The sequence below is a fragment of the Hippoglossus stenolepis genome, chromosome 8, assembly GCF_022539355.2.
Source record: "Hippoglossus stenolepis isolate QCI-W04-F060 chromosome 8, HSTE1.2, whole genome shotgun sequence".
NCBI lineage: Eukaryota > Metazoa > Chordata > Actinopteri > Pleuronectiformes > Pleuronectidae > Hippoglossus > Hippoglossus stenolepis.
In genome coordinates, this window is record NC_061490.1 from 11,687,020 (window position 1) to 11,699,052 (window position 12,033).

The 12,033-nt window shown below is 42.0% G+C and overlaps 2 protein-coding genes across 5 annotated transcripts in view; both read left to right on the forward strand.

The window, feature by feature from the left end:
• Positions 1 to 2,358: 2,358 nt before the first annotated feature.
• LOC118114253 (tumor necrosis factor receptor superfamily member 6B) lies at positions 2,359 to 6,738 on the forward strand. Its single transcript, XM_035164592.2, has 5 exons — positions 2,359 to 2,461; positions 3,981 to 4,368; positions 5,302 to 5,481; positions 5,574 to 5,655; positions 5,731 to 6,738. The coding sequence occupies exons 1-5, from the start codon at positions 2,459 to 2,461 to the stop codon at positions 5,936 to 5,938; spliced, it is 861 nt and encodes a 286-aa protein (XP_035020483.1). The 5' UTR covers positions 2,359 to 2,458; the 3' UTR covers positions 5,939 to 6,738.
• A 1,464-nt stretch (positions 6,739 to 8,202) lies between these two features.
• The window catches only part of LOC118113864 (F-actin-uncapping protein LRRC16A), a 68,340-nt gene continuing 64,509 nt past the window's right edge, over positions 8,203 to 12,033 (forward strand). For 3 of the 4 annotated variants that reach the window (XM_035163909.2, XM_035163908.2, XM_035163910.2), the window contains exon 1: positions 8,204 to 8,703. In XM_035163909.2, coding sequence (XP_035019800.2) covers positions 8,664 to 8,703 — 40 coding nt within the window. In that variant the 5' untranslated portion in view covers positions 8,204 to 8,663. Of the gene's footprint in view, positions 8,704 to 12,033 lie in introns of all 4 variants that reach the window. The other variant, XM_035163907.2, reaches the window with a different exon arrangement.

Sequence of the window (12,033 nt, forward strand, 5' to 3'; positions counted from 1 at the left end):
TATATGATATTGTCTCTGGCATTTTGCTGTTGTCTTATAATTTCCTTCAAGGTTATAGATTAGGTTATATCAGGGTCAGGAGTTAATATTTAATATATTTTAATTCCAAGCATAATACACACACAACACATAGAACATTTAAGTGAATATCAATATTCATTACATACTAGGGTTGGGCCACATCCATAAAATTCTTCGTTCCAGTATATCCTGTGAATACGTTTTATCTGAGCCACTTGTCCTCACACTGGTACAACTTTGCTAACACGCAGTGGCGGATCTAGGATTTTTCTAAATAAGGGGCCATACAGGGGCCACAATTTAGGGGGGCCAATTAGGCTATATGTCCAACATCCATGCTCAATTCCTGATTCAGTAAGGTGAACATTTAGGTAATTCCTTGTTTACTGTTAGCTCTATAGCCTCAAATGATTGAATACACGGTATTTTGAAAATGATTCCTTGTTCAAGCACATAGTGAACTTCAAAAAAGCTAAGGCAATAGAAATTCTTAACAAATTTTCATATTTATTGTTGGTGTTGTAAATAAGCGACTAGTATAAAACAAGTTAATTTTAAAAAGTCCTCTGACAGGACAGGGGCTCTCCCAATCAGATTTCAGCTGGGGCCAAAGCCTCCCCAGCCCCGCCCATGGATGCGCCCCTGCACTCGATCTAACCCATCAAGCCTTCATGTAGTGAAAGATGATCGCTCACTTGAAGTTTGCCAAATGGTATTCAAAGGGTCTTCAGAGCATGAGGAAAAAGATTCTGATTATACAAAATGTTTATGTTTTGGGCAGAGCTCACAGCCTGGCTAATACACTTTGTCTACAGCCTGGTGGTAGGTCAGGGTTGAGGGTTGAGGGATGAATGCAGCCAAACCCAGAGATTCTTTAAGGAATTCAGCTCAAGTGCAGGTGACCTGCTGGGGCAATGGTTCAACTCTCAGTGCAAGACAACGTCAGAGTGGCTTCAGGACAAGTCTCTGACTGTCCTTGAGTGTCCCAGTGCCATAGAGAAGGAGTGACAGGATCTGTCAGGAAGAATGAGATAAACGGCCCAAATCCAGGTGTTCAGAGCGAGATTCAACCAAGAAGACAGAAGCTGTCAATGAAACTTTTATAAATGAAATGTTTAGATTTTTATAAATTTTGCATACCTTTCTAATAACATGTTTCCCCTTTATGGCAACTTTATCCATTTACAATTGAATCTGAATTAAAGAGGTTTGATGACTTTCTAAAGCCACTTTATTTTATTCAGGCAAATATCGTGTACACCTTCTTTCTGTTAGGATGGAGCAAATTAAGCACAAGGTGCTTTTGAGAATTTATTATCATCATTATTTTTATATATTTTTGTATTCATCATAAGAATGTACTTATACAAAAAACTCATTTTTTTTAGACATGATGTGAATTAATGTCACCCTGACATGATGATATGTTCTTATATTCTGCAGAAACAGGAGATGAGCAAAACTTAGTCACTGATTTGACTCATTTCCCCTTATCAGCACACTGTCATACTGTACATGTACTACTGAGCGACTCACCACTTAGGTTTTTTTTTTCACACAGAAAATATTTTACTTATTGGCTGATTGAAACACACTTGCTTATTTTGCTTTTTTTCTCAAATGTCAACCTTTTGAAAAATAACAATGATCCACATCTCCATACAAATGACGATAAAGAGAGATTGAATGGAAATTCTTAAATGTCTTTTTCAAGAGGTTGTGCAAAAGCAGGCATTTCCTTGAGATTCCTTCAGCTGTTTCATAACCTCTGGGGTCATGGGTGTTATAAAATGACTGCAGCATGGAAGATCGCTATGGATTAACATAAACTGAAAACTATTGTGCTTAAACCAAACAATGATGTTTTAAGTTGTAGTATCTTTTCATTTATTAAAGCATAAAAGTATCATTCTTAAACAGAGAAAACACAAATAGAAATGTAAAAAGAAACAAGTCTACTAGGTTTTCTTCAAAATGTTATTCTCTTTACTTGTAAATGAACAGGTGTTGCATTTACTTGACTTGCATATTAGATCCTGAAACACCCAGGGCATCAAAGCTGCTGAACTCAGATTAAATTCCAGTAAATGAGAAACTGTGCCAAGTGGAAACATCAGCTTCTTCTATACAGACAGGGGGAACTGTAAACGGCTTAATTAAATGTCATTTAATGGCTTTGAATCTAAATAACTGATCTCCTGGTTTGACGCAACTCTTGCCTTAATACTTCCTAGAAGCTCTTTGATTAGTAATTTATTTTCTACTCCGAATCGAAGCCTCTCCCTATATGGAAGTGGAAGTTAGAAGGTATTGACCTTTTTGAATTGCAGTTTACAACTGGACGCCTACGCAGAAGGCAGTTCCTGTATGTTCACTATAAGAAAGAACCTGCTTCTACTACCAAACCCTCTTCAACTGGAGTCACAACATTATCAGCATGGTGAGTGTTCTCTATAAGTTTCATGTGATTAAGTTAGAAATTATCGAATCCTGCACAGACACAGACGTGAGGATTAGTGATGCTTTGATGGATGTTTAATCAAAAGAAACATCAAATTTAGAGGCAGTCAAACTACTGAAAACTATTTTGAATTACATTTTTATGGGATTTATAATCAGAAAGATAATAGAGAATCTGTTTGTTTTTTTATTGTAAATTTACTAAATTACCTAATGTTAAATGGACTAAAACTTCACTATATTAATCAAGGGCAGTTGGAATTACAGTCTAATAATAATATTATAAATAATAATAATATAAATAATAATAATAAGTCCAAAATAAATATTTAGGTCCCTGGTGGACACTGGACAGTTATTTGGGAGGTAAATGTGTGAATGAAAAAAATGTGTGAAAACTTATGTGTGATAACAATTGTAAACAGCGGGAACACCATTTGTAAGTAAAGTCTGTCTGCCATAGGTAGTACAATAATCATACAGTGATAAAGATCTATGGGGAATTTCTACTAAATTGACAAAAAAAATTGTTTGCATCATATTGCTGTGATTTACCTGTAACTGCCGTGAAAGATATAGTTACTGACTGGAATGACTTGATACTAGATTAGTAAATGTGTTTCTCCTATAATCAGCCCCACAGTTAATTATACTGGGGTGCATTTAAAGGTTCAGTGTGTAGAATTTAGTGACCCCTCACCTCACCCTCTCCTTCCAAACATGAACCTGTGGTAGCCTTCAGTTGTCATAAAAACTCAAAAGGTGTTTAGTTTGTCCAGTCTGGGCTACTGTAAAAAACATGGTGGTGCCTGAGGACCCGTGTATGTAAATATAAAGTATTTAAATATAAAGGGCCCATTCTAGGGTAAAGAAAACTACAATTTGTACAATTATTTTAGAAGATTACACACTAGTGAATATATCACTAGGATTATTCTATATTCAATTTCTGCCGGTAGATCCCTTTCACCTAAATCTTACACACGGGACCTTTAAAGGCCCATTGTATTTATTTAAATCTTGTGGTTGTAGTAGTAGTAGTAGTAGTAGTAGTAGTAGAAGTAGTAGCAGTAGCAGTATACTAGTAGTAGTAGTATAAATTTTAATACCTGCAGCAGCAGTGACCATGGTAGTAGAAGTAGTAGTAGTAGTAGTGGCAGTAGTGGTATACTAGTAGTTGTAGTACAAGTTTTAATACCTGCAGTGGCAGTGACCATGGTAGTAGAAGTAGTAGTAGTAGTATACTAGTAGTAGTAGTAGTAGTAGTAGCATAAGTAGTTTAATACCTGCAGTAGCAGTGACCATGGTAGCAGAAGTACTAGTAGAAGTAGTAGTAGTGGCAGTAGTAGTATACTAGTAGTAGTAGTATAAATTGTAATACCTGCAGTAGCAGTGACCATGGTAGTAGAAGTACTAGTAGTAGTAGTAGTAGTAGTGGCAGTAGTAGTATACTAGTAGTCTAATACATGCAGTAGTAGTAACCATGGTCCTCTCCTCAGCTCTTCTTACAGCTCCTCCTGCTCTCCGGGGTTCTCTCCGCCGTCCCCGCGGTCGATCCTCTCCGCACCTTCCAGTTCCGGAGCCCTCGGACCGGGGAGGACCTGACGTGTGACCGGTGTCCACCAGGCACCCACATGACCGCGCACTGCACCGCCTCCACGGCCACCCAGTGCGCGGCGTGCCGGAGGGAGCACTTCACCGAGCTATGGAACCACCTGTCCCGGTGTCTGTACTGCGACAGCTTCTGCACCGCCAACCAGGAGGTGGAGACCGAGTGCTCGGCGCTCAGCAACCGGGTGTGTCGGTGCAAGGAGGGCTTCTACTGGGCCAGCGACTTCTGTGTGCGACACTCGGAGTGCGAGCCCGGGGATGGCGTGCAAACCCAGGGTAAGATCACTACGGCGGCCAAGAGAGCTCAACGCACTGCAATATTAAGAACTTGACCAATTGACGACACTTGCGCTGCAAAAAGTCACAGCACAAGCCTAACGCAGAAACGCGCTGCAAACTGCGAAAACGACAACAACAAAAGTGATGAACCCGTCTGTAGGTCAATGCTTTGTGAAGTTCCATCACCACTGACGAGTAACAGACTTCAATGACGTCACAAAGCATTGAACCACAGCCAGCGTCATCACTTTTTTGGGTCCCCTGGAAACATTGTCTTTGCTATTTGCAGCGCGTTTCTGTATTTGCATGGCAGGTGCTCAAGTAAAAGTTTCATACAGTAGTAGATCTTTTGATTACACGTTCACACAATAGGATGTTTAATACTCAATTCAGATCACTGGAAATGATTATGTCACACAGAGAATAAAGTCTTGATTCCACTATTTCTACATTTGTATATAGTGAGTACATATAGTAGCCTATATACAGTCTTGTATGGTATTGCAGAATTAGAGATCAAATGCAGTTGTTGGGCATTGTAACACATTTTAAATTGAGAATTGTTGCCATCAGGGGCCAGATTTAAAAACGTAGATATAAATTCTGAAAAAGACATTTTAAAAAGTGTTAGATAAAAGGGCACATATTTAGTCAGGGGGGCAAAAGGGCACGTTCATCATGTTCTTGTCCACATTTGTAAATCTGTAGAAGTAAAGAAATAGCTGAGGATACTCCAATAATCAATGCATCAGTTACTCAATATTTTAAAGGCTTAGCAGACCAAAACAATAGAGTTTAAGGATAAAGTAGAAATTCACAAAGTGCACAGAATCTCTGCTAGAAGTACATGTGATCATTTGGGCTCTTTGCAGCCACAGTGGCAGCTTGAAACATGTGAGTGAACCCAAAATGCTCTGTGTCTTATTTCAGGTACGTTGCAGAAGAACACTGTTTGTGAACAGTGTTCCGATGGCTACTTCTCCAACTCGTCTTCTGCTCTGGAAACGTGCGTAAGGCATCAGGAATGTGCAATTGGACAGATTGTGCTGCTTCCCGGCTCAGTTTACCACGACTCGGTGTGTGGCACCTGCGAGGAGCTTGCAAATGGAGGTGTGTAGTTTGTGCGAATTTTGCTGGTTGTTTTTTAACTGCCCCAACGTAAACTGAATTTCCTACTCACATGATACAAACGTGTCTCACAGGTGAGACACTCAGGACCGTCCTCTCAGACTTCTTCTCAATGCACAGGATGCGTGTGGTAAAGATGAGGAGATTTGTCACCAGGTGAGTCTATGCGTGTTTCTCTCCCTTCTTCTCTTGCCTCTGTTCACCCACTAAACCGACATCTCCATCTCACAGGTACATCAACAGTTCGGCCCCCAGACAGAGAGGCCCTCTCATGCATCTGATCACAGTGTGGCTGGCCCAGGCTCCAGAGGAGCAGCTGAGAAAACTGCCACAGATGCTGAAGGCCTCACACCTCAAAAACATAGCAGAAAAACTGGAGAAGAGACTCATGGAGATCCAGCAGCAGAGTCCAAGCTGTAGCTTAAATCTATTAGACTGACAGCCCATGGTATATGTAGGAGTATGACATTTTGGCCTACAGGCCTTGAGACTAATTAAAAGCCACATACCTCAGTGTGATACAGCTGAATTTTTTGCCTATTTGAAAAGCACTTGAAAAGTATTTACCACATTGTTTATTTGCCTGTGAGAGTGTATGCATTGCCACGTTGACCTAGTGATGTTTCGTAGAAATCAGTGAGGAATAGATGACAGATACATGAAAAGCATGATGATGGACTGTTTCCATTGATTGGATATGGATGTACTTACATCTACAGATGAATTTGAATATTGCATCAAGGCTGCAAACATCGAAATGTTGAAAAAGAATACTTGTAAACCAACATTCTGATTTGCCCTCTGTTACATTTGTGTCTCGGTCAAATCTCAATCAGATTTATATTGGAAGAAAAAGTCCAAACTTGGGAGAACTTTACAAGTAAATGCGAAATTTGCTAATATTTTGAACGACATTTAATAGCATGTCTGAGTGTTTCCAACAATGTAGGACTAAAATAAACAATTTTTACTATAGAAATGTGTGTAAAAAATTGTATCAGATTAACCAAGCCTGGCTGTAATTTAACCAAATGACCACTGGGTGTCGCCCTCCTCCATCTTTACCGCTGGTCATTGTAGACATATTTTAACATATTCAAAATAGTTAATTTACAAACACAGTGTTTTCTAATCATCAAAATGACCTTTTTCATGCATCAAAACCTGTTTCTCACTGACTCTGTGACCGTATACCTGTTGGGACCATCCATCATTCCACAATAAAAGCACTGCTCAATACAGGAAGTGTGTATTTTGTACAGAATTCCAAGTAAATCCATGGCCAGGTGTGTCATACTTTGAAAGGACTGCAATCAAAGTAAAATAATAACCATTCACTCATTTGTTATAAGAAAATTACTTTGTTGACCATGTTTTCCACCAGTTGCAGTGTATTTCTACTCGTGCAGCAGAAGGCCTACGGTTACTGCTATTTATTTAAAGTTTTGGTTATTCTTTAATTTTTGAATATTAAAAGAGTAGACCTCTTTGAACTCTTTGACATAAGTTGTGTTGGTAAAAATCCCATGATATTTCCTGAGTGATATTAAACGGATAGTTCACCCAAAAACGAAAATTCACTCATTCTCTACTCACCACTATGTTGATGGAGGGGTGATGAAGAGTCCACAAGACACGTGTGGAGTCTCAGGGGTAAACAGTGTTGCAGCCAAACAAATACAATTGAAGTAACTGGCGACCACTTCTTCAAACGTACGAAAACAACAGAAAAAAACTTTAAATGCCTCCATACTGCTCCTGTGGTGTCCAAGTGTCCGTAAGCGCCGACATTCAAATTCAACTCGAAGCGGCGTCATTTACACCATGTTGTTAGTCTAAATGTCCTCTGTTATCCTCCTCCGGAGCCGCGCTCACGTGTGGGTGTGCGAGTCGAGATCAGCGAGAACTCGCGATAAGTTCTGGTAGCATCGCTGCATAGCTGCAGGTACTGCTGAGTATCGCTCATATCATCACGTGCCCCTTGGGCGAAAGCATGGGGGCGCGAGCTTGTGTGGTGTGAGCATGTGAAAGTGAACAAGGACCCGGGTTGACGAAAACCACGGACATTTAAAAAACATGGCGTATATGACGCCATTTTGAGCTAATGGACACTTGGATGACACCACAGGAGCAGTATGGAGGCATTTCATTTTTTACGTCTGAAGAAGTGGTCGCCAGTAACTTTAACTGTATTGGATTTGGCTGCAAAACTGTTTACCCTGTTTACTGTTTAACTGTTTAAGTGTTTTGCGGACTCAAACACTTGACCCATCCCTCCATCGGCACAGTGGTGAGTAGATGATGAGAGAACTTTCATTTTTTGGGTGAACCATCCCTTAAAGCCTATGCTCTTAGTTGTGACTTCACAGTGACATCATGATGGAGTGCAGGCACAGCAGGCCTGTGTTGTTTGCTGTATAATCACGGCTACATCATCTATTAGGGATCTTGGGGATATTTTTACGCACATACTGTGTTTGAATGGGACCACGTGCCCCCCTCCCACCCCCCTGGTCCCCAGCTTGGACGCCGTGTAGCGGGGCTGCTCATTAATAATGTAGCTGACACCGCCCCCCCTCCCCTCCTCCCCTCCTCCCCTGCTGCCACGCCACACCGCCCCGGCGCAGCATCGTCTCCCGTCACTGTCGCATCACCGAGCGGGGAGAGAGAGAGGGAGAGAGAGAGAGAGAGAGAGAGAGAGAGAGAGAGAGAGAGGGAGGGGCCCCGCCGGTTCCCACCATTGGCTGCTGCTGAACCACCGACAGCTTTACGGCCACAGAGGATGTGCGTGAGCGGCGGTAGCGCTGGTCCTCGGCATGATTGCCACTGAGAAGACTCTAGCGCCGCGTTGTCTCCTGTAGACCCCGTCTGAACCCGATCCAACCGACGGGAGATGCGCCCGGAGAACCGCGGATACATCGTCCGGACACCGCGGGGAGAAGAGGTAGAAGGGGCGGCGGAGGAGAGGAGCATGTAACCGGGAGAGACGCACCGGCAGCGGCAGCAGCAGCGGTGGTGGTGGAGGAGCAGGAGCAGGAGCAGGCACCACCTGACTCCTCTCCCTCTTGTTCCCTTCTGTCTCTCTCTATCTCTCTCTCGCGTCCCTCCTTATTTGAGGCTCCGGACTGAACTCGTGCCTCCGGACGTTCATATCTGCGGCCAACATGAGCGAGGAGGTGTCAGAGGTCCCCAAAGAGCTGCTGGGTAAGAGACGCTTCGTGGCCATGTGTCCAGACAGGGAACAATCACTGATTCTCTCTCTCTGTCATTGTACGCACAGGATCTCACTGTCTGCAGGAGCTGCAAGTTTATCCTGACCACATTTGATCCATGTAGTGTATTCTGTTAGCGCGATAGAGCCACATGCATCGCGCTGAGACACAACACTGGTGTTATTGTCTGAATGATGCCACTAAAATCCACTTTAGGGCCGTTTCCATTGTGATGTTTATTATCCCCATCCCTGCTGTGCGGTTCCTCACAACGTGTATTACTTCGTATCATGGTGAAGATGAGTTATACAGTATAAATCTGTTCACGATAATCAAGGTGAAGTGCATGTGTTCAGCACAAGCCAAATTCTTTAGACATGAGTGGTCAGCTTGTTCATGCCCGAGCACATAACGTGCAGGATTACACCCCCATTAACCACAGTGCACTCTCAACTCTCTATAACCTGGAGTTTTAACATGCCTGTAATAATAATAATAATAAAAAACTGTATTTCTATTGTACCTTTCAAATCTCAGGGTGCTTTACTAGTTAACAGTTAATAATTGAAGGCAAACAGTAGGAAAATAAACAATAAGAAACGATTTAAAAGTAATTTGAGGGTCACACAGCAAGAGAGCACAGACAAAGAAATGCAAAATGTTACAGATGAGAAAGGAGTAAAAACAAGACCAAATAGAACATTATAAAATGATTTAACTAGATGTTGAGATCAGAAATTGGAGAAAGCACACCTATAAAAATGTTAAATTTAAAAGAGGACCAGGAGTTTGATCCCCCCAGGGAGAGTGTTTCCACAGGGTGGGAGCGCTGACAGAACAGGCCCGGTCACCTCTGGTCCTGAAGACTCTCCCCCTGGAGTCTGCAGCGTTTCTCCTGACTCACTGTATTTGCACTGGTTGTGGACTAAAGCTGTGTGGCTGTAGCTCCCACTCTCTTTGTTTGGCATTATAGCTCAGTTTATGACACCTCAGTGCAATGTTGGACAAGCACAAGCTCCATGTCTCCGTCTTCGTCTCAGCCAGTATGTTCCTTTGCTTAGGTTTCTTAAAGACGGTGCATGTTGCGTGCGGACGAGGCTTAAAGGAAAAATGTTGCTTGGTCATGCAGTCACTTGGTTCAGGCGGTTCCCTACAGAGTCCTTGACTGTTTCATTCAAGGAGTCACTTAATTTCATCCATCCAAGTTGTTTGAACTCTTCTTACAGTTGGGATTAGGAACTGAAAGCCGTGTGTCTGTTTGATGTGGGAATTCCACCACCTTCATGTGGTTCACATCATGCTCATACTCTTAGCCTTTATTTCTTAAGTAGCTGTGGGTCTGATTGAATTCATCTTATTCCACCATATCAAACAGCATTGGTCTCAGCTTTTCCCAACCGTGCAGTGTTTGCTGAAATAATCTCTATCCTTTCTACACATTTCGATTGAATCCATCCTGACATATTTGGTATCATTAGACATTTTGGGGATTAATTAGAATTTAAAATGACTGGGAGTTGATAGGTTAATGTGGTAAAAACGTTCTGTCTTTTGTCCTCTGAAAAGCACAGATCTCCTTTTTTATAGCTATGTACAAACCGCCCGGTTAATCATGGCGTCCAGGGAACTTTGTGAAGATGATTGCATTATCTCTATTACAAATGATAAAGTTAATCTATATATTAATCTAATATATCACCTTTAGTGAGCAAGGTTCTCTACCTTTATCCCCCGTCTTGAAGAATTTCCCTTACTGCCGCTGGCTCATTTGCTCAACACTGCACACTTAACATTAGGACTTTGTTTTGGCATGATCCTATTGTCATGTGGTGTTGTCTGGATGAGTACATAACCAGCTATTGTATGAAACATACACTGCTGCTGGTGATTCACCATCATGATACATCATGATGGTGATGGTGTTGGCAGGAATTTCAGCACAATGCTGCAGGAGGAAGATCAGCCTTTTATGAAAAGTGTATTTTATTTTTGGTGTTAATGAAATTAATTTAGGATTTACCCTTTTTCCAACTGACCAATGATCCACAGTGGGAATATCTGGAGATATTATCTGATTTCCAGGAACTGATATGGAGCACTGAGGTGCAAGTATTCAGTGACTGTATTTGTGCGCTCAACATTTTTCAAAAAAGCTTTGTGTGAGAAATGAGTTACAGCTGGAGAAACCTTCGCCATGAACACGCTGCCGCAGTGACATTTAATATCCAGGAATCTATCCTGTGACATCCTCAACATGCAAACCTCCATAAACTCGAAAGTGACTTTATGGGCTTGTGAGTTGTTTATTTAAGCTTTTACAAGGCCATAGGTCTCCTGCTTCCTCGTGTTATAAACAAATCCCAACTGAAATGCTACCTGGTGTGACCTCCTGCAAAATGCCTCCACAGCTGAATATGAACCCCAGGGCCGCCGGCTAACAAAACGTCTGCTCCTGTCCCAGTTTTAATGAATAAGCAGAGGAACTGAATTAGTAAAAAAAAAAGAGATGTATGAGATTCTGTCAGGAACTTTTCCTGTCTGGGACCAAGAATTGCCCGGGCTCATTAAAACCCACCAGGTCTCATTTGGCGTCGAGGCCCACCAGAGACATCTCTGTAAGTTATTGAGTGTGTGATCTGGAGTTTTTAGAAATGCTGCAGTAGGAAACGCTGCACATTTTCATCCCAGTGTCTTTTAGCGAGCTCAAGGCTGGCAGATGAACAATTTAGCACTTTCCCTAATTATTAGTTTCGCTTTGATCTGACGACGGCTCGAGGAAGCCCGTGGGTGAGGATCCACGCGTGCCAGCACAGATGCGCACACACAGAATGACGCTCTGTCTCAGGCACATGTGCACACGGACGATATCAGCTGCTGTGGTGGGTGAGCGAGGCGCGTGGAGAGGCGGCTGACCCAGTTCTGCTCCCTAAGCCACGGGCGCTTCTGATGGGTGTGAACAATCAATCTGAGCAGCGGAACACACACTCAGCATAATGCTCATCTCACTCTGTAGCTTATCCGAATACACACATATTTATGTTTATGATTTAACTATCTGTTATTTGATGAATTAATGTAAAGGATACTTTAAATTCATTATTTATCAAATTAATTTAAGAAAATAGTGAACAAAAGAGCAAAAGTTTGCAGCCATGCTTGCAGCTCTGCTACTTAAGCACAATGCTTTGAGCTTAATGCTGACACCAGCTTGCTAGCATGCACTAATGACAATGCTAGCATAGTGTAAAGGAGGAATACTGTAATGTTCCATGTTATCTCACTTATAGTGTGTCAGCATTTACCGATTAGCCTATCTGAAGCT